The sequence below is a fragment of the Westerdykella ornata genome, assembly GCF_010094085.1.
Source record: "Westerdykella ornata strain CBS 379.55 unplaced genomic scaffold EI97scaffold_4, whole genome shotgun sequence".
Lineage (NCBI taxonomy): Eukaryota > Fungi > Ascomycota > Dothideomycetes > Pleosporales > Sporormiaceae > Westerdykella > Westerdykella ornata.
The window spans coordinates 34,477-53,341 of NW_022986854.1; the positions used below are offsets into that span (position 1 = coordinate 34,477).

Below are 18,865 nucleotides of genomic sequence, written 5' to 3' on the forward strand. Positions count from 1 at the left end.
TGAGCGTGGCAGCGGACCAGCTGCGGACGGTCGGAATTCGGCGCCTCAGGGCTTGTTTTCACAAAGGCGTTTGGCAGCACATGGAGGAATCCAATCCTTCAACACCATTCTTGTCCTGCCCTCCGCTGCTTGCTGTCGCATGCTTCGCAGGTCTCCCAACCATGACCCCGTACCCGTGATCATCCCCCCACGATGCCTGCGGCCGAGTCCGAGAATTCCGAGACCCGTCGTACGCCGACCATCACTGCGGGGAGCAAGCCCGGCATACCTCGAAGACCTCTACCAAATACGCAAGCTCCACATTGGTTTGCGTCGCCTGCGCGCTCGCATGCCGGAACTATACAAGGCAGGGAGCTTCCGCTCCATCTGATTGCCTTGATCTTGTCTTATGTGTGTACCTACTTTCCAATCACAGTTTCCATCTGTGGATTGAACATGGACTGATTGCTGAATCCAGCTTGATAATGTTGGCGACCTTGCCAGAGTCACACGAACTTCGCGTCTTCTGTATTATATGACACTGCCCCTTCTCTACGAAAACGTCACCCTCCGCTCCTATTCCGACATTCGCTACATCGATGGCCGACCAGAAGGGTATGGCGGCGGGAGTCCCTTTGCCGTGGGGCTCAATACGCTCGTGTCGCGACCCTTCACCGACTACGTCAAGTCCTTCCGTGTAGTGGGCGAATGGCGAGAACATGATGTCGACGACTACACGAAAGGCAGGGTGCCAGACAACAGCATGATGCTCCAGATAGCTATGCGCGCCGCGCTAGACAGGATGAAGAATCTGGAGAGCTTCGCGTACGTCCCTTGACGCTTGAGCTGTGAAGGGAGAGCTGCTGATGTCTATAGCTGGGAGCTGAGCACGAAACCAATGCAGACTGTATACCAGAGCATCATGGCGAAGCCCTCCATCACGTGCCTGACGTTGCGATTCCAGACGAGACGAATACCACGGCCGACTACAGTGATACCCCCTCTCCCGAATCTGCGAACCTTGGTCGTTTACGACATAGATCCCCTCTGCTATCCTGACGACATCTCGCTCCTCCTACTACACGCCAAAAAACTGGATAATCTCAAGCTGCATTGGAATCCCAGAATGCGAGACAGTGGAGAAGAGTCTGCAAATCTCCTAAATTACTTTGGGCGCTGTATGGCCGCGAAGCACAAAGTGCCACTCAAGCGCATCGCCCTCTATAATTTGTACGCGCGCAATTCTGGCGACGGGTTCGAGAACTGCACAGACTTGGAGAAGCTCGAGGAAGTAACGCTCATGAATTGCATGGGCAGCTCCGACCCAACGACCGTTTTCCTGGATAACACGTGGAAAGTAAACAACGCCGCTCCCTTTCCTCCAAATCTCAAAATGTTGCGCGTCGACCTGGTGGAGAAAGATATGATTACCATGATGTCGCGACAGTACGGCATGGAACGACTATACATCGTAAACAGGAGCAAGACGTCGAAGCCGAGTAGCACCGCAGTGACTCCCGCCCCACCGACATCTGCAGGGACTCCTGCACAAAATGGCGCCGGCTGTAGCGCAACCGGCACCCCTATCAGCGAAACACAGTGCAAAAGTCTAGCGAGTGACGTCCTGGCCGTCATCCAATCCAACCACCGCACCATGCGCCATCTTCTCCTCGCCGACAACTGGGTTCTCAGCGACAATGCCCTGTTCAGACTCTGTCAGAGCTGCCCGGACCTGGAGCAGTTTGGTTTCGCATCCAATGTCCCTCCGTTGGAAACGCTTGGTCACATCTTCTCCCTCATACCCAAACTATGGGCCGTCCGTATGCTGATACGCGCCGGCACTCCCTTTGCGGATCAGATGGACTCGATGGATGCGGAAATGCACGAACTCGCGCTCTCAACCGAGCTGTGGAAGCCGGAATTCAATAATCTGAAGTACATCGGTATAGGTGACTTGATTTTCCAAGTGGGAGAAGTGGTCTACCCGCCCAAGCCGAAGGGCGGGGCGCCACTACCTCCGCCGGGCCAGCAAAAGTCAATGAGCGAGCGACTGAGAGGGCCGATTAGGAAGCTTACGAGGCTGGAGAGGGAGGATGTGAAGCATGTTGAGATTTGGGGGTTGGATACCACAGAGTTTGATCCGAAATTCCCTCCATAGGTGGAGGCTGCTAGGATGGCTGAGGACGGGATGCTGAGTAGTCCAGTTTCGATACAGAAGTGTCCTATATAGGACATTCTGGCGCCAGGGGAGGTATATGGCTTGGATCATGGGACATATCTTGGCTGATTGAGCAAGTGAGGCCCAGGAGTGATACACTGTCCAAGCGGATTCGACTATGCCTCCAAGGAGAGTTGCCCCTACCAACGTTTGAATGCAGTGACGTTCACTGCTCAATTGAAAACATTTTGCCACGGCCACACCAGGGCCGGACTGGCGCTTAATATTACGTATTCGCGAAAGCTCAATGAACAATTGGAAGCGATGGAACCGTTGAGTTACCGCATTTTTGTGCAGTGGTCCCGCTGCAGTCTTTCACCGGCTGCCCGGCAACACTTGGTCACCTTGAGCGCAATGTTGGCTTCGAAGTAGACAATAGCGCGCACCTTCCTCGCCCGTCGTATACACAACACTTCAACCTCCTCCACCCACAACTACCACCAACACCATCATAATATCAAGGCCGCAACCCCGTCATCATGACCTCGACAGACTTGGCTCAGCAACTGGAAGCCCTGCGAGCCGAGCTCAACGCCGCCAAAGCAAGCGAAAATGCCGCCATCGAGCGCGCTCAAACCCAGTACCGAGAGATGAGGGTGTCAATCCGAACCGCGGAGAAGCTGGAGCTGAAGTTGCACCGCCAGGTCATGGAAGCGGAGGGAAAAGCGGGAAGACAGGCAGACGCACTGTTGTACTTCAGATGGCGGTTAGACGAGACGGAGAAGGCGCTCGCGACGAAGACGGAAGAGGCGGAAAAGGCGAAGGCACTCGCGCTCGAACTTGCGACCGAGATGGAAAGGGAGAAGGAAAGGCACCGAAGGACTGCTGAGCTTGCTCGCAGAACGGGGACTTCTTGGGAGAGAATGCGGGAGGAGAATGAGCGTCTGACGAAACAGCTCAAGAAGCAAACTATTTCGCTTCAAGCCAGTGTTTCGACGGTAGCGACTTCGCCGCAGAAGCGGACTGCAAGCTTGGTTGTGGATGCGCAGGAAGACATGGGCCGGCCTGCAAAGCTTCTCCGGGGTTCTGACGAGCATACGTAAGTTTCTGTTTCTGTTGTTGAAGAGATTACACGCTAACATGTTCAGGCCTTCACGAGCGTCCCAGGCGGCATGGACCAAACTGCAGCGAGACTCCACGTTGAACGGCCGTTCCCCTTACGCCTCCAATCACTCCCTTCAACGGCGACAGAATGCCGCTTCTGGCTCTCCAAATCTTTTACGTCGCCCTGTCTCCTCATCATCATCATCCTCCTCCTCCTCCTCAGGTCCCTCTTTGCAGGGCTCCATGGCTGTGACAGACCTGCCAGAATTCCCGTATGCCTATACCCGGCCGTCCTCTTTTTCGTCCTCCGTCCCTGCCCCGATGGCCCCGTCGCAGCCCTCAACTCCCTCCCGTCCCTCCTCTACCCAACAGCCCACCGAGTCGCAAACAGCTACCGGCCAGCGATCGGTCACTGTCGTCCCATAGAACGGGAAGTGCAGGTCACCGTGACACCGACCACCGGGGAGAACGGAGAATTATTGCCAAGAAAGTGTTCATTTTCGTCTGTGCTTAATGCTATGGGAACACGACTCATTTCAAGATCTCCATAAGAGCCGTATAGTTATCGGAGGAAATGATTCTCCTTGATCCAGCTTCTTTCTGAGATTCTACTGTCACAGTTCGTATTTCTATTGGCTTGCGAACCGATTCAGTGTATTTGCCGTGCTCACATGTACGGGCGTAGACTTTAAAGTGATCATCGCATGTACCCTTTTTTCAAAGCAAACAGATAATGCTAGGTTGTGCGTTACTATGGTAATATCTCCCGATTCCTAGTCCATATACTTACTTCCATCTCTAAGGACTAGTCACACATTCATGTCGAGATACCAGTATATACATTGAGATCCTGAAGCAGGAGGTCTGTACCAATACATAAGTCGAAGTACTCCTTGAATCCATTCCCTCCAGCTCAAACGAACCTCAGTCTCAACTGCGCTGTCTCACATATCATCATTCATCCGGTCCATGCTAATGTCCAATCGATCAAGGAAGCCACTCAATTTATCAACGTCTCTCTCGAGCTCCCTATTCTTCCTCTCTGCTTCCCAAAGTCTCTCCTGTGCTTCTTGTCTCTCCCGCTCCACAGACTTCCTTTGACCCTCTGACACCACGAGCGAGCATTGGGCAGCATCCAACCGGGCAGCCGTGTCACGGTACTGGAAATCCTTATCCTCCAAGTCCTTCCAGTGGCTGGCGTGCTGCAAGTCCAATCGCGAGACTTTTGCGCGCACTGCCCCAATTAGCAGTGTTTCCTAGGCATATGTCTGAAGAGCAGAGCAACGTACGAGACAGATTCTCTCGCCCCAGCCTCTGATTCTCCTCCTGCAGTTCTTCCGCAACCGCTTCGGCAGTCTCGGCGCGCCTCATCGCGTCCAGTAGCTCGCCATCCACCTGGCTCATTTCACTGTTTGCCGCCTGCAGCTCCGACACGGTGAATTGGAGGTATTCCACTGTGGATCGAAGATAGGGCACGGTGGTCTCCCTCCGCAAAGCGCAGCATTTCGTAAAACAGAAAAGCTCCGCTACATAGTGGTGAAACTTTACACTTACTCCGGTTGGCACGTGGGGCGAGTGGGTACAGTTATTAGTTTATGGCATTTGTGACCAGAAGATTTGGTAGCATCCGTATCCCCTGAATGATCAACCGATCCAACACCAGAACGCTGCAGCAATGACCACATTGTGCTCAACGTAACCTAGCATAACAAGTCGCTATTTCCGGCCTCGCTAATTAGTAAGACAAGAGAAGCATGCCCCTAAGAACATTACGAATAGACATTTCCCCAGGTACAGAGTATAAAACCAACATACTTACAGTCGCACCCAGGAGGATGCAGTAGAGTCTACAGGTTCGACTTCCCTCTACCCTCGAGGCCTAACATCTGCCATTAATTGGATCTGCTCCCTTTTATACTTTCCCAAGCCTTTATCCTCCCTCAGTCCTTTATCTGCGGAGCTATCATTATCCAAAATGTTGCTGAAGTCATCTCTCGTCCTGGCCCTCCTCCCATCGCTCATCACGGCCTGGAGCGTCCGCAACGTTATCGCTGAGGGTGGCGAACCTGTCTTAGACAAGCGTGAGACTACCACCATCGTCTCTGTTCTAAACCGTCAATTGACAAACGTTCCAGGAAACAGTACGTCGGCCACGTCGGGATGCGACGAGGGCCTATGCCCGGACAACAGCGCCGCTGTCGACTTTCTGGCGGGGTTGGGGGGCTGGCGGCTGCGGGTGAACGACTGTGGGGAATGCCTCTCCTTTCCGACGGAGGATGCAAATGGTGCATGTGTGGACTTTGCCTCGTGCGGCGGCAGGCCGCAGACCGTTTGCGTCGATCGAGGGGATGGGATCCATGGGAGGATGCATAGGATTTGGAAGGATGCGAATGTTAAGAAATGTTACCGTGTGGAGAAGCGCTCGAAAGAGTTGACTTGCGGGACGGGGGTTGATGGGTTTTGGACTGACGTGTTTTTTTATTCGCAGATGGAGGAGACGGGTTGCAACTGGTAGGCGGAGAGTGGTTGGAACTTAGTCCATTATTTAGAATGACGGGATTCCTTTATATTTCCGTGCTTTACTTTATTGCCCTTCGGACTATCTTCTCGTATTCAATGGGGTTGCGTAGAGGCTGTTGATGAAGATATGTGGGGCGGTATTGTGTGTATGGCGGTAGGCAAAGCGGTGGAGAGAATCAAAAAACGACTATGCAAGTTGCGGCGGTATGTTGATGATGCGATGGACGTGTAAGGTGGTGAACGAAGAGACTGATAACTGACGGTTAGCAGATAGAGCACTGCGTGATAATTGTAGGGATGCCATGTGAGGAAGCCGTTCGCAATTATGTGGTCGCCCTGTCCGTTACGCGCTTTCACCGCTGGGACTTCTTACCTCCACACTTCACCACAAACCAACCCGGCTGCTGAGGCACACGTTACCCACGCCCATCCGTATCATGTCTTCGCTTCTAGTATCCAAGAGAATCAAAGGTGTACATCCATAGAGCCGCTGAATTGTGCATTATGCCTACAATTCTTACGCATTTTAGTAGTATCGTAGTATATTATCTAGGGAATCGGATTTACAGTATTCGCTTAGACGGTGAAGTGCCTTTCCTGCAGACACTTGCTATCCACTTGGGTACGTGATAATAGAAGGTTCATTGTCTATCTAAAAAGCACGCCACCTATACACGGTTTAATACACTACACAAAATCCCGAGATGGCAGAAACACATTCATCCACGCTCTAGTTACCCAAAACCTCCGACCAGTTGCCTCCTTCTAGACGACTTCACTCAAAGCCACCCATTAATCTCCCTTACCTTTTCCTCCTTTAGCCACTTTCTCCGCCGCAGCCTCGACCAAACTCTCAAAGACTTTCTTGAGATACTTCTCCTCGGCCGTCGGCGTAGCACTGACCACACGAATGACATACACGCCGCCCACAACCGTGCTTGTGAGGAAGAACTCCCCTTGACTGTTGACATGCTCATACACTTCCTTGGTGAGCTGATTTGCATCAGCTTGCCAGTGTGCGTTGGCGTCTGCCGTGAAGTCATTGAGATACGCTTCATGCTGCGGATTCGGTTTATCGGCCGTAGTGGTAGCGGAGGAGGAAGCACCGTTGGCGGAAGGCGACTCCGACCGGGAAGCCCCGGGACGGCGGGGATTGACGTGGAAAGTCGTGAGGCCGAAGGCAGGGCCAGACACGACGGTGAAGAGATCCGGGCGGGAGGCGATGAGAGAGTGGAAGTACTCGCCCAGCTGGACGTGGTTGCGGATGAAGGCGCGCAGGCCGTTGATGCCGTAGCTGCGGAGGACGAACCAAACTTTCAAGCTGCGGAAGCGGCGGCCTAAGGGGATCTGCCAGTCACGGTAGTCGGTGACGAGGCCCTTGTCGGTGAACTCGTTGCGGAGGTAGGATGGCGTCAGGGTATAGGTGTCTGTGAGGTCGCGGCGCTTTCGGATAAAAAAAGCGGAACAGTCAAAGTTGACAAGGAGCCATTTGTGGAGGTTGAAATTGAAGCTGTCAAAGTGGGCGAAGGGCTTGCAGTGGTGCTGGTATTCGGGGCAGACGAGCGCGGAGCCGGCGTAGGCGGCATCGACGTGGATCCAGAGGTCAGGGTAGTCTTTGGTCAGCTCGGCGATGCCTTCGAGGTCGTCGACGGCGCATGTGGCTGTTGTGCCTAGAGTGATTGTGAAGTAAAACGGCTCCAGACCCTTTGCTTTGAGAGACTCAATCGTCTGGCGCAGAGCAGAGGCAGTGACGCGGAAACCGTCTTCCCTTGGGGCGGGGACCGATCTAAACCTGGTACCGGCGATGAGGGCGGCTTTCTGGGTGCTCGAATGGGCGTGTTCGGACCCTAGGGCCACAAGTTTTCCTCTCATTTCGGAAGCCTTGTCCATCTTCTCTTCTCCTTCGGGCATGTCGGCCAGTCTCCTCCTGATGATGCGCTCACGTGCCGCCACGACGGATGTGACGACGACCTCACTTGCAGTGCCTTGGATGATGCCACCTCCTTCACCTTTGCTGAGGAAGCAATCCGGTAGATTGAGCATTTTCGCAACCCAATCCATCATAATCGTCTCCAGTTCGGTCACGGCCGGGGAGCATATCCAGTTGAAGGCAGCCGCATTGAAGGCTCCAGAGTACATGTCGCCGAGCATAGCGGGGAAAGAGGAGTTGCACGGGAAGAAGGCCATGAACTTGGGTGATTGCCAATGAGTCAATCCGGGCATGATAACACGGTCGATGTCTGCTTGGATTTTGTTCCATTCTTCGCCTTCGTCAGGCGCTGCGTCAGGAAGAAGGGCTTGCAAATAGCCAGGAGCAACGGACGGCAGTACTCGCCTGTCTGCTACTGTTTCATAGTATCTGGCGACTGCCTGAAGTTAGACAGACATTGATGGCTTTTCTGAACGATCTTACTCTCATCAATGGCAGACTGAGCTGCCTCTCGGAATTGTTTCGGATCCATGGCGGAGGATCAACGCCTGCCTTGGTGGAGCGAATGATGTGAACGAGGGGACAGAGAGCCTGGACCGTACAACCTTTAATGAAAGATGGTTGTGACGCCAGGTTGTATATTGAAAAGTGAGCGTGAAAGTGTGAGTGGGGTTTTGTACTCACAACGACATGCCTAGGCATAGGAGTGATCATAGTGGCAATGGATTCCGCACCGTTTCCTATTTAGGTCTAGCCGCGCGGAATGCAGACTTTCACAGCCCTGGAGAGACGCCGTCGCCGATGCCGGTACGGAGGACTGACTTGGTCTCGGAACCGACTTCGACCAACTCTATCGTCTATAATATGTAGCAATAGGGATGCTGGCATGGACTATCAAGCCTTCTACCCTCCAGAAGTACACATTAAGCGACCTCCTAGTACCGCCTTCCTACCTCGACCCCGAGATTTTCGTCTGGATTGACAAATCCTCTTGCTTTGGGCGCAGACCTCCCCGCCATTTTATCCAAGTCCTCGCCCTTGTACTCCCACCCGCCGTCCTGGACGAAGAAATCCACCTCATCGATTATGTCCCACGTTACGTCCTCCGCAATCTGCTCCTTGAACCGATCGCCAATAGGCCGGAGCTTTCGGCCCAGCGGTATCTGCGGTTCGTTGGTGCCGTTCCCAGCCATCTGGATGTCCTTTTCCCGTTGGATTTGAAGCTCTTGGGGCGGACACCAGAAATCCGGACCGAAGTTGACCTGGGCTATACCCCCGTTGAAGGCCGATACAGCAGGAAAGTAGCCCGACATGCCATCGTCGTATCCTACCCTCGCACCAGACTTGATAGCTTCCACAGATGGCTGGCTCGCAGGAGGTAGGAATGCTAGGAGGCTTTCAAAAGCCAAACCCACTTCTTTACCATTCTTGTACACTTTGATGCAAGAGTGCGGTAGAGAACGCACACTGACTTCTTCATGATTCGGGGATGGAGTGACCTTGGGGACTGGACCGCGATCGTGGTAAGCCTCGACTGCCTTGGTGGCTGTGAAATCCAGTTGCTCAAAGTAAGTATTCCCTTTGTACGGTACAGGGATTCGATCTCGAATAATGTCGAACGGTTTCTCTTGATTCCAGTAGTCTTGAGACATGGTAGGTGTGTCGAAGCCGTCGCCCAAATCTACTGCGGGATTGTATATGCCGTCAACGACCTTGCGGTGCAAAGAGAGCGAGGGAAGCTGTATCTCCAGTCCAATGACGTCCCCTTCCTGTATCTCCTGATCCGGGACATACTCGACCGGCATCGGCTTACCGTGAGGCGGCCGCGGCTTCATGGCTTTGCTTTTGGCGCTTTTGGGCAGAGGCTTGTATATCTTTGTCGCCCGCGACCGGTGCATAACCTCGGAGCGGGTATCTGTGATGCCGTAGCTGTAGCCGTCGAACCCGACAGGGGCATCGAGAGGAGCTTCTCTTCTTGCCCAGCCCATACGGACGTGTGGCCCCGGTGCCGCTTCCTTGCCCTGGCCAGGCGCGATGCCTTTGAGGATCTTGACTTCGTAGTACATTCTCCCTTCCCTCGCGACGACATTGCCTCTGCTCATACGCCAGCCTTTCTCGTTAGTGATGATAGTACCTGATTCGTCGAAATGGAACCACTTGTCCGTGTCCTCGTAGCTCATGCGTGGCCCGTAAGGCTTCACCTCGCTCTGGCGAAAGAACTGCTTATGCCGAAAGTGCGGATCTGCCACGCAATGTGTGTACCTGTACCCTTTCTTGTTCCAGGCATGATCAACCGTCCGCTTGAGCTCCCTCTGGCCGTCCGGGGTGAATATGGGATTCGGTTCGTGGGGGGCGAAGGTGCAGTCTTTCGGGGGTTCGTAATCGTGCGGTTTGGGCTCCGAGATGGCATACCGCATGGGATGTTCCGCTACAACCGTCTCTTTCTTGGACTTGGAATTGGGGGTGCTAGCGCGTGTGTTTGCGGAAGCCTCCCTTTTCTTCAGAGTGTCGCGCTTCTCTCTCTGTTCTCGCTGGGGAGCTCGCGCACGCGCTCGGGCAGCGTCCATGTTCGGATTGAGCGGTGATGATACTGCGGGCGCGTGGTCCTCTTCTAGCTGGCGCTTGATTGGAAGAGCGAGAGAAGGAGTATTGGAACGAGAGCCTGGCTGGGAGTCCGCCATCGTCGCTGGGAAGCGGATAGCAAGAAGGAAGGAGAAGCAATGTATGTGCAGGAATGCTGCGAAGCTGTCGAGCGCGATGCACCATAACACAGTTAGGCGATGCCGAGGGCAGTTTCTGCCGACACCCGCGAAAAGTTGCCCTCCGCAAATGCCTCCAATAATTTTTGGTGGTCCCGCTGCGGCATCCATCACCGCCCTCGTTCCCGCACACCTCGCACACTCACCTATACACCCATATACGCATATCTACACAAATCGTCGGCAAGTGTACAGCATGCCGAAAACACATAAGACAGCAGGCCCACGCGAGGCCCAGCGCCACAACCCGCTCGCCGAAGAGTACGTCCCGTCGAATCCATGGAAGCAAAAGGCACCCAAGCGGCAAAAGCGGTCGAGGAGTGAGACAGAGGAAGAGAATTACATTGACTCCAAGGCCTCGCGCAAGATTTTGGAGATCGGTAGAGATCTGGCAGAGGAGGAGGAGCGTGAAAACCAGGTGCGGCGACCTCCCACTGCAAACCCGGCTTTCGACTTTGATACTCGGCTTGGAGAAGACGACGCAGAGGAGGCTGCAGCCGACTATGATGACGACGAGGCCTGGGGAGAGGAGGAAGAAGAGGAAGTCGAGGAAGTCGAAATAGACCCAGAAGATCTTGCGACCTTCAACAAGTTCATACCTACCGACGACAATCCGATCGTCTGGCCCGGTCAAGAGACCCAACCTTCAGGCGGTGGGACCGACCTGGCCGCCTTGATCCTTGAGAAAATTGCACAGCACGAGGCCGCCAATCCTTCGCAGCCGAACACCCAGGGAGGAGGCGATCCCGAGGACGCAGTGGAGCTCCCCGAGAAAGTGGTCGAAGTGTACTCCAAGATTGGGCTCATCTTGTCGAGATACAAGTCGGGCAAGCTGCCCAAACCCTTCAAAATCCTGCCAACTGTGCCGGCGTGGGAGACGTTGATCTCTGTTACCAGACCCGACTCGTGGACGCCGAATGCCGTCTTCGCCGCCACTCGCCTGTTCATCTCCTCGAAGCCCGCTGTAGCACAACAGTTCTTGAACATGGTCCTCCTGCCTGCTGTACAGGAGAATATCCAGGAGACCAAAAAGCTGAATGTCCATCTGTACAACGCATTAAAGAAAGCGTAAGTCCAACGAGCTCGGATCTGTCACGCGAATTCTGACCCATATCAGCCTCTATAAGCCTGCGGCGTTCTTCAAGGGAGTAGTGTTCCCACTTCTGGCCGATGGAACATGTACCCAGCGTGAAGCCGTCATTGTCGCAAGCGTTGTTGCCAAGGTCAGCGTGCCCGTTCTGCATTCCGCCGCCGCTCTCCATAGGCTGTGCGAACTGGCCGCTGAGCAGATGAGCTCGGACCCTGACAGTGCCGGGCCTGTGAACATCTTCATCAAGACGTTGCTCGACAAGAAGTACGCGCTCCCCTACAAGGTCATCGATGCCCTTGTTTTCCACTTTCTCCGTTTCCGTGCTGCAGGCCCTAGCAATGGCGATGCTATGGACACAGAATCGGTTGCTGGAGATTTGGGCGGCGCTGGGAAGCTGCCCGTCATCTGGCATCAGTGCCTACTGTCCTTCGCCCAGCGCTACCGAAACGACATCACGGAAGACCAGAGAGAGGCGCTGCTGGATCTCCTGCTAACAAGGGGCCACAAGAGCATCAGCCCGGAGATACGGCGGGAGCTGTTGGAGGGCAGAGGACGTGGCGTGGTGGTGGAACCACCGCCTGTTGGATTGGATGGAGACGATACTATGGTCATGGCCATCGATTCTTAACCCCGGATGCTTATGACGGCGCGTTTTACGTTCGGAGGATATAGACGCGGGAAAGCATTTTATTCGGGGTTGGGTTGGAAGAATGTAGCGCATCAATATACCCCACGACTGCACCATAGATCAAAAAGACGAATACGATCAGGCACAGACATTTCCTCGCTTAGCGCTTGGTTCACGGCTCGCCAGATACCCGATGCTTCAGCCCTCCCTCATCGACTATCCTCAACGCAGATGCGTCCAGCTACCGGAGAACCACTGTTTTGCGTGTTTTGGGTTATTGCTTGTGGTCTACTCTTCCGCAGGCTCGATTGGCACTCGACTTGCCATATTGCATATGCACCCATCGCGACAACTCGACAACACTCTCTGCCTCTGATCCAACCGTCGCACCACCAACATCCAGTGTCTGAATGCCTCATGAGGGATGCCCTGCCCTCTCCACAAAAGCATTCAAGGCCTACTGGCGGTAATATGTGTATTGCTCGTCAATGCGACCTGAGACAGGGCGTGGGTCATGATGGTGTTGTTGGGGCATCCGCTGCCTCACCTACGCAACCCCTGTCTCAGATGTTGTGCCAGGCGAGCCGCAACCACGATCTCTTATACTACAGCCATGCCATGCTGGCGTGCATGGAAATGGCCTGATTTCTGCTTCTCGCTCTCTCGCAACCCTTCTTTCCTTTCGTTTCGCGTTCTGTTCTACGCTTCATTCGTCCGGTGACTGGTTCACTCTCTTTTTGTTCTCTTCTCTTCTCCATTGGCCGCTCCGTTTCGACAGTCTCTGCAAGCACACGCACTGCTCACAAGCACTCCTACTTCTCGACTACTGGGCTGGACAAACTCATACGAAACCGACTCACCTAAGACGGACCACTTCACGGTCGCCAACATGAACACCTCGTTCAGTATCCTCCTCCTCACCCTCCTCTCCACGCTCACCCTCGCGGCACCTGAAATTCGAGTAGACAACCCATTTGCCCCAGGGCCTACTCTCACGCCCCGGCAAGCTCAAGCTCCCATCTCCGAAGTCTCCTGCCTGGACTACAGCCGGATCGCCAACTTGTCCGTCGTCGGCTCCAACAGCAGCTACCGCAGCGCCTTCTACCACCGCTCTCTCTCCGGAACCATGCAGGACGGCGCCATGTTCAAGGCCGCCCAACTGGCACTTCCAGCCATGACTGTCGACAAGGGCCTGAATGACCGGTGCGGCAATCTCACGACGGTGGCACTTGTAGAGGCAGAGAGGAATCTCACGAGAAGCGTCGTCCTGCAGTTTGATAATATCGTCCCCATAACGATCAAGGCGGGTCCAGAAGTGGCCGTCATTGTCAGCGGGATTGTCTTGTTGTTCTTTGGGGTGTGGTCCTTCATGCCTTGAGCGGAAACGATGAGCTTGGGAGTTTGCGGAGGTGGCGCATGGGAGTCGCGCCACGGTGCTGGACGGGCGGGAAGAGCGGTTATTGATTGTGCCTGTGGCAGTGTTCAAGCTGTGCAACTGTGTGCAATGTCAATGGTGGTGACCTGCAAGGTCCTGGGCTGGAACCTTTTCAGTAACTTTATAATTAAAACATCTTTTCTCGATACATCATTTCAATACGCGCAATTATCACATAACTCTCACTGCCAATTCTTCCAGCAACAGCATTCGACTGCGGAATTGTGCAGAAGAGAAAAAGGGCCGTGGTTTGTTTACTCCATCACGTAGGGAATCGCAAAACGCATTGCTCTCCTGCTAAACGATAAAAAACACAGCTCCCCATGTCCGGCAGAATCAAGGACCAGAAAAAGCTTCTGTAAACTTGGCATATGCTTTTTTGTATATTACACCATCGTACGAAAAGGTGCGAGCGCCTTTCGTTCGGGGGGGTTGGGACTTAGACCTTTCTTCTCTCGCGAACGTAGAACCTTTTGCGACTTTCTAAAATCGGTAGATCGATTCGTTGATTGACATCCATATTTTCATATTAAACATGTAAAAATATTCCAGAAGCGTAGAGGTAACAAAAAGTAGGTTTGTAGGCGGATATCTACCAACCACTTGATAAAAAATTTCCAAAAAGTAAAGTTGACTCAGCCGAGGTTTGAACTCGGGACCTTCAGTGGATCTAACGAATGTTAGACTGACGCCATAACCAACTAGACTACCGAGCCATTTGTTATTGAAACTTTTGTTTTTTTCGAATCTTATATAGCAAAAATCCATAGCCTTGGTTGCAAGTAGCGCCAGTTTGCCGTCGCACAGTGACCAAGATCTATTGCATTGATAAGGAGTAGCTGCACGACCCGGTTTCTAGCCTCAGGAAATGTGGATGTAACGTCATGGATTGAATCTGCGAGGCAATCAGCCGATTAAGTAGGGTAGTTAAGGGTTTTCCCTTTATAGAATGTGGCTGGTCCCAAATTCACTGGGCGTAATGGTGCTCTCGAATAAAATAGTAATAGATTGAAGAGATTTCATCATCCTCGCGTGAAATAAGGGCGTACAGCATACAATGTCTCTTCCCAAGTGTATCGCAACTCTAGGAGGACGTCCACCCGCACTCGCACGATTCTCACTCCTGGACGACCATAAATACCGCACCTGGAGTCGAAATTACGGCACACTAGTGCATAATCAGACCACATCAATGGGTAATGGGAGAATTGGAGTCATGCTTGTGTGCTGCAGGGGTAAGTTCTGTTTCCCATGCAGACGTACCTTCCTTAGACAGAGTGACCCAATTCAGGAAAGTGCTGCAAAACCTTATTTAAACCTCATTGCATCCTTCAGTGACCACTGCAAATTTTGAGGAGGAATATAGCACTTTTGACAAGATCAATCGATTCCTCGACAACTCACATAGCGCGCGTGTAAGGTCTCGTTAAACTTGAATCTGCAAAGATATCGAGGTTCCCTTCTCCAGTATACTGACCAACAATGCATGCAGTCAAGTCAGATGAGCACTTTGTAAGACAAAACTTCCCTGAACTTGAATTAGAATAACATTGGTATCAAGTTACAATCTACATGAAAAACGTCAACAGGGCGAGAATCAAGAAACCCAGGCCCATCGAGCGGAAGTCCCATGAGCTTCTGACCGACACCGCAAGTGAAGGTTTCGTCGTCGAATTAGGCATTCGTTTGCCACTATACGACAAGTCGATTTTGGCATCTTCCCGCGCGTACGCCGCAACGGCGAGAGGCAGGCCTTCAGCAACAGTGAAATTGAACGACTGCCCCGGTTCCGAAGACTCTAATCGGAGGTACTCGAGGCCCGCTGAGTCAAAGACGGAGAGGTCCTTAGCCGCTCCCTTGAAATCAAATGAGATGTTGTAAGCTCCAGCCGACAACTCGGGAAGGGATCCAAAAACCCAGCCAACGCCCATCTCGGCGCCAGGTCGACGGTCTTGCAGCCAGGAGCCGCCAGATCCGGAGAATGCATCCGTCTCAGCACGCTTCTGTACACGTTCGACATCATTGGAGCTTGGCGAGCGCTTGTGCTTAGCAAAATAGTTGCAGTTCGGAATCACTCGAATGATGAACTTTTGGTTCGGTTGGAGCCTATAGATCCAGCGATAGCTTAGTATGAGCTTGCCGCCGAGTTGATTCTGGAGTCGGTCGATGCACATGACGTGAGAGCCTTGGGCGCTTTCGACAGTACTAGCTGTGGCAAGTTAGTGAGGTTTGAGAGAGAGAGAGAGGGTCCATTTGGGGTACCTGGTGGGAACTCGTCGCATTCATTCTCTCGGGCGTAGTTGGCATTTTGCTTCTGTCCAATGCCTACGCATGACGTTAGCCATCGGTTTACCGAGCGGCAATTCCTGCTTACTGGAGCAGTATCCCGATGGACAGTTCTTCGCTCTTCTCTTCCCTGCTGCAGTTGGGCCGTCGCCGGCCCAAGTGAGAAGGAGTTCGTCAGTGCCACCAAACTGGCGGATCCCTGTGAATCATCAGTCGTATTCGATGACAAAAAGAATCGATGATGACCTACCTCCGCATGTACTTTCAATCAGCTCGTCCGTCTCGCCAGGGAACCAAGGGAAAAGCATAACAGGAATCTTCTCATCCTCCGTTTCGCAGAATTCCGCGAAAGCACTGCCAGATTCTTCCTGCCGCTTGGAATGCGGCGCTCCGGCGGCGATCGCGGCGACATGGTCTGCGGCTAGCTCTGGGATTGCAGTGCGCTTTGCGTTCGGAATTGAATATGATGGCGTGCTCTTGCATTTCATTTTAGGAGGCTTCTGGCTCTTCACTGGGCTCGTTGCTGTCGTCGGCGGACGGGTTGGATTTGGTTGTGAGGTTGGCCTCGCACTTCTAGAAGGCAACGACTCGGACAGAGTCGAAATGCTCGTTCGTATGCGCTCACATTTCCCAGGGTTAGAAGCGCTGCATGTGGTCCCCTCGTAGCAACCTGTACTCATGCCATTAGTTCTGGATAGCTCTGGTCGCTCGAGATGCTTACAAGATCCATCATTGCAGGCGGTCATCCCCGGAAGGCAGCATGTTTCCCTTCCACTCGGCGACTTCATACACATATATCCCTTGTTACAAGCCGCCGGACCGCAGCATGTTTGCCCTGGTAGAAGACAGAACCCCTTGTTGCAGGTCTCGGCGGACTTTGGACAGCATCCTCTTGGGTTGCTATAACAGTTCGAGTCGACGGGACAGCAGCCGTTGACGTTCGTGCAGCAATATTCCCCAGACCTACAGCAGCCGCCGCTGGCACCGCAATCAACGGGTGCGTAGGCCGGACAGTACCTCTGCTGGCGCCGAACTAGTTGGAGGAGGTCCCCGCCGTTCTCCCCATCAAAATCGTCAAGGCCTCCAGTGAGATTATCAAGGAATCCACCATTGAAGGAAGCCAGCTCGGCGGACACGAGGTGGGACGCTAGGAGGAGCATTACTGAGATTGCCGAAGGCCATACCCGGCCCATCCCCATTTTCGCTTGCATGTCTTTCAATACGACTGCACTTGGTTGAAGCCGCAATCGCGCAGTAACTCTGACTCCAGCGAAGCCTGCGACGGGGACAAGAGACGCTCACGGCCATGGCGACGGGACCGAGGATATATCTCTTCTGCGGATACCACCTGAGGCACCGACCTATTGCCGGTTTTCAGCCTCGTCCCCCGCGCGACCGGTGTGTATTTGCGCCGCGCCTCTCATCGTACCTTGGCAACTGAACTCTGGGGATCGGTGTTGTGGCGCAGCTAGCCAAAAACCTCAAGGGAATTGTTCCCTCTGCCGAGGTGGGACTGGGGTGGGTGGTTAGGTAGTTGTCTGACAAACCGATACGGAGTAGTACTTGTAGATACGAGGAATGCGAGGCTGGAGTCTTTGGGATCCAACTCTGATGTCTCGAAGGACACCACGTCATACATACTGGAATGTTCCAATCAGCTGACCTGGCGATATTCACGCGTTCAAATATGCTGTCAAACTCGTCGATCTTTTCTTCTCTAGCAAGACGCGGGAATGTATTCACATATGTACTAATTATAGCTCGTCAATACATAAACCAAGGCTTCCACATCCATCGAAACTGTCAAGAGCAACACCGAAGCAGTCTACGCACCTTATAGATTCCTAAAACACAGATCAAAACGAAAATGATTACAGTGGCTGTTGCAGGCGGAACCTCTCCCGGCCTCGGCCGTTCGATCCTCGAAGCCCTCAAGGAACATCCCAATGAGATTAAACCCGTCGTCCTCTCGCGACATGCATCCACCACGCCGCAATGGCTCATCGATCTCGACATTGAGGTGCGCAAAGTAGACTACGGGTCCGAAGACGCTCTTGTAGAAGCTTTGCAAGGCGTGAACACGGTAGGTCTTCGTCCACTCATGTAACATCAGACCGAACGACATGTCCCTTTTTTTATATCGACTATACGTCCGCAGCATGACCAACACGCTCTCGTTCATACAGGTTCTCTGCACCCTCCTCGTCCGCGACGGCACCTGGGACTCGACGCAGATTCGCCTCCTCAACGCCTCCCTCCGAGCAGGCGTATCGCGCTTCGCGCCCGCAGAATGGGGTCCCGGACCATTAGCCGCACACCGGATCTCGATGCTGGCACCGCAACTCAGCGTCCGGGAAGCCTGTGGCTCCGTCCAGCAACAGCATCCTTCGACTTTTGAATTCGCGTGTTTCCGCCTCGGGGCGTTTATGAATTATCTCGGGCACGGGGCTCCCGATGAGCAAGATGCGTTGCACGGGTTCAACGACAATTGGGAGAATTGTTGGTGGCATGTTAAGGAGATGAAGGCGGAGATTCCGTTGACGAAGGAGGGGAAGGTGCCGAAGTGCACATTGACGGAGATCCGAGACGTAGGAAGATTTGCCGCGGCGGCTTGTTTGTTGCCTTTTGGCTCTTGGAAGGAGGATTTTAGCATGGTCGGAGAGACGGTGGACATGGATGAGGTGGTTAGGATTGCCGAAGAAGTGAGAGGGAGAAAGATGGACGTTGTGTATAGGGAGTTTAAGACTGTGGTGAAGGAGAAGGAGGAGGAGGGGCATTTTTATAGGAAGTTTTGGTATGAGCTGGAGGAGATGATGGCGAGGGAGGAAGTGGGAGAGAGTGTGTTGGAACCGGTGCTGAATCAATTATGCCCGGATGTGAGGCCCATAGGAGTGAAGGAGTACGTGAGGAAGTACTGGGGATCTGATGCAGCGAACAAATAAGAGAGGCGGAGGGGATCCCTTGATATTCGCAAGT

The 18,865-nt window shown here is 53.4% G+C and overlaps 10 protein-coding genes and 1 non-coding gene across 11 annotated transcripts; 6 read left to right on the forward strand and 5 right to left on the reverse strand.

The window, feature by feature from the left end:
- Nucleotides 1-73: 73 nt before the first annotated feature.
- On the forward strand, nt 74-2,131 carry EI97DRAFT_393107 (uncharacterized protein; the record flags this gene model as incomplete). Its single annotated transcript, XM_033796273.1, has 3 exons — nt 74-390; nt 458-804; nt 856-2,131. Coding segments are annotated over exons 1-3 (1,821 nt in total), but the record flags the coding sequence as incomplete, so codon positions are not given.
- Nucleotides 2,132-2,407: 276 nt separating this feature from the next.
- On the forward strand, nt 2,408-3,926 carry EI97DRAFT_214334 (uncharacterized protein). Its single transcript, XM_033793797.1, has 2 exons — nt 2,408-3,236; nt 3,286-3,926. The coding sequence occupies exons 1-2, from the start codon at nt 2,677-2,679 to the stop codon at nt 3,665-3,667; spliced, it is 942 nt and encodes a 313-aa protein (XP_033656122.1). The 5' UTR covers nt 2,408-2,676; the 3' UTR covers nt 3,668-3,926.
- Nucleotides 3,927-4,185: 259 nt separating this feature from the next.
- EI97DRAFT_456051 (uncharacterized protein) lies at nt 4,186-4,645 on the reverse strand (the record flags this gene model as incomplete). Its single annotated transcript, XM_033800694.1, has 2 exons — nt 4,186-4,475; nt 4,531-4,645. The coding sequence occupies 2 exons, from the start codon at nt 4,643-4,645 to the stop codon at nt 4,186-4,188; spliced, it is 405 nt and encodes a 134-aa protein (XP_033656123.1).
- A 394-nt stretch (nt 4,646-5,039) lies between these two features.
- On the forward strand, nt 5,040-5,866 carry EI97DRAFT_430860 (uncharacterized protein). The gene is made up of 2 exons (XM_033797795.1): nt 5,040-5,322; nt 5,377-5,866. Exons 1-2 carry the CDS (start codon nt 5,217-5,219, stop codon nt 5,754-5,756), a joined length of 486 nt encoding a protein of 161 aa, XP_033656124.1. The 5' UTR covers nt 5,040-5,216; the 3' UTR covers nt 5,757-5,866.
- A 580-nt stretch (nt 5,867-6,446) lies between these two features.
- Nucleotides 6,447-8,548, reverse strand: EI97DRAFT_499206 (dopa decarboxylase-like protein). The gene is made up of 2 exons (XM_033802595.1): nt 8,175-8,548; nt 6,447-8,127 (listed from the first exon to the last, which is right to left on the reverse strand). The coding sequence occupies exons 1-2, from the start codon at nt 8,221-8,223 to the stop codon at nt 6,554-6,556; spliced, it is 1,623 nt and encodes a 540-aa protein (XP_033656125.1). The 5' UTR covers nt 8,224-8,548; the 3' UTR covers nt 6,447-6,553.
- EI97DRAFT_214359 (Ash2-trithorax family protein) lies at nt 8,425-10,462 on the reverse strand. The gene has a single exon (XM_033793798.1). It carries the CDS (start codon nt 10,370-10,372, stop codon nt 8,627-8,629), a length of 1,746 nt encoding a protein of 581 aa, XP_033656126.1. The 5' UTR covers nt 10,373-10,462; the 3' UTR covers nt 8,425-8,626.
- A 184-nt stretch (nt 10,463-10,646) lies between these two features.
- Nucleotides 10,647-12,168, forward strand: EI97DRAFT_372697 (Bystin-domain-containing protein; the record flags this gene model as incomplete). Its single annotated transcript, XM_033795363.1, has 2 exons — nt 10,647-11,518; nt 11,568-12,168. 2 exons carry the CDS (start codon nt 10,647-10,649, stop codon nt 12,166-12,168), a joined length of 1,473 nt encoding a protein of 490 aa, XP_033656127.1.
- An 889-nt stretch (nt 12,169-13,057) lies between these two features.
- Nucleotides 13,058-14,308, forward strand: EI97DRAFT_456056 (uncharacterized protein; the record flags this gene model as incomplete). Its single annotated transcript, XM_033800695.1, has 2 exons — nt 13,058-13,495; nt 14,288-14,308. 2 exons carry the CDS (start codon nt 13,058-13,060, stop codon nt 14,306-14,308), a joined length of 459 nt encoding a protein of 152 aa, XP_033656128.1.
- Nucleotides 14,235-14,319, reverse strand: EI97DRAFT_t30. The gene has a single exon. It is a non-coding gene; the product is annotated as a tRNA-Val (tRNA).
- Nucleotides 14,320-15,130: 811 nt separating this feature from the next.
- On the reverse strand, nt 15,131-17,219 carry EI97DRAFT_214470 (uncharacterized protein). The gene is made up of 5 exons (XM_033793802.1): nt 16,611-17,219; nt 16,140-16,559; nt 15,978-16,088; nt 15,866-15,928; nt 15,131-15,812 (listed from the first exon to the last, which is right to left on the reverse strand). Exons 1-5 carry the CDS (start codon nt 17,098-17,100, stop codon nt 15,172-15,174), a joined length of 1,725 nt encoding a protein of 574 aa, XP_033656129.1. The 5' UTR covers nt 17,101-17,219; the 3' UTR covers nt 15,131-15,171.
- A 397-nt stretch (nt 17,220-17,616) lies between these two features.
- Nucleotides 17,617-18,831, forward strand: EI97DRAFT_499210 (NAD(P)-binding protein; the record flags this gene model as incomplete). The annotated part of the gene is made up of 2 exons (XM_033802596.1): nt 17,617-17,972; nt 18,076-18,831. The coding sequence occupies exons 1-2, from the start codon at nt 17,757-17,759 to the stop codon at nt 18,829-18,831; spliced, it is 972 nt and encodes a 323-aa protein (XP_033656130.1). The 5' UTR covers nt 17,617-17,756.
- Nucleotides 18,832-18,865: the final 34 nt, after the last annotated feature.

Excerpts from the sequence above, each read along its gene's own strand:
- EI97DRAFT_214334 (XM_033793797.1), top strand. The coding sequence starts at position 2,677 with ATGACCTCGACAGACTTGGCTCAGCAACTGGAAGCCCTGCGAGCCGAG. Across the intron at positions 3,237-3,285 it reads CGGGGTTCTGACGAGCATAC|GCCTTCACGAGCGTCCCAGG; the intron begins GTAAGTTTCTGT and ends TAACATGTTCAG.
- EI97DRAFT_430860 (XM_033797795.1), top strand. The coding sequence starts at position 5,217 with ATGTTGCTGAAGTCATCTCTCGTCCTGGCCCTCCTCCCATCGCTCATC. Across the intron at positions 5,323-5,376 it reads CGAACCTGTCTTAGACAAGC|GAAACAGTACGTCGGCCACG; the intron begins GTGAGACTACCA and ends CAAACGTTCCAG.
- EI97DRAFT_499206 (XM_033802595.1), bottom strand. The coding sequence starts at position 8,223 with ATGGATCCGAAACAATTCCGAGAGGCAGCTCAGTCTGCCATTGATGAG. Across the intron at positions 8,128-8,174 it reads TCAGTCTGCCATTGATGAGA|TCGCCAGATACTATGAAACA; the intron begins GTAAGATCGTTC and ends AACTTCAGGCAG.
- EI97DRAFT_214359 (XM_033793798.1), bottom strand. The coding sequence starts at position 10,372 with ATGGCGGACTCCCAGCCAGGCTCTCGTTCCAATACTCCTTCTCTCGCT.
- EI97DRAFT_214470 (XM_033793802.1), bottom strand. The coding sequence starts at position 17,100 with ATGCAAGCGAAAATGGGGATGGGCCGGGTATGGCCTTCGGCAATCTCA. Across the intron at positions 15,929-15,977 it reads TCCATCGGGATACTGCTCCA|GCATTGGACAGAAGCAAAAT; the intron begins GTAAGCAGGAAT and ends CGTCATGCGTAG. Across the intron at positions 15,813-15,865 it reads ATGCGACGAGTTCCCACCAG|CTAGTACTGTCGAAAGCGCC; the intron begins GTACCCCAAATG and ends AACTTGCCACAG.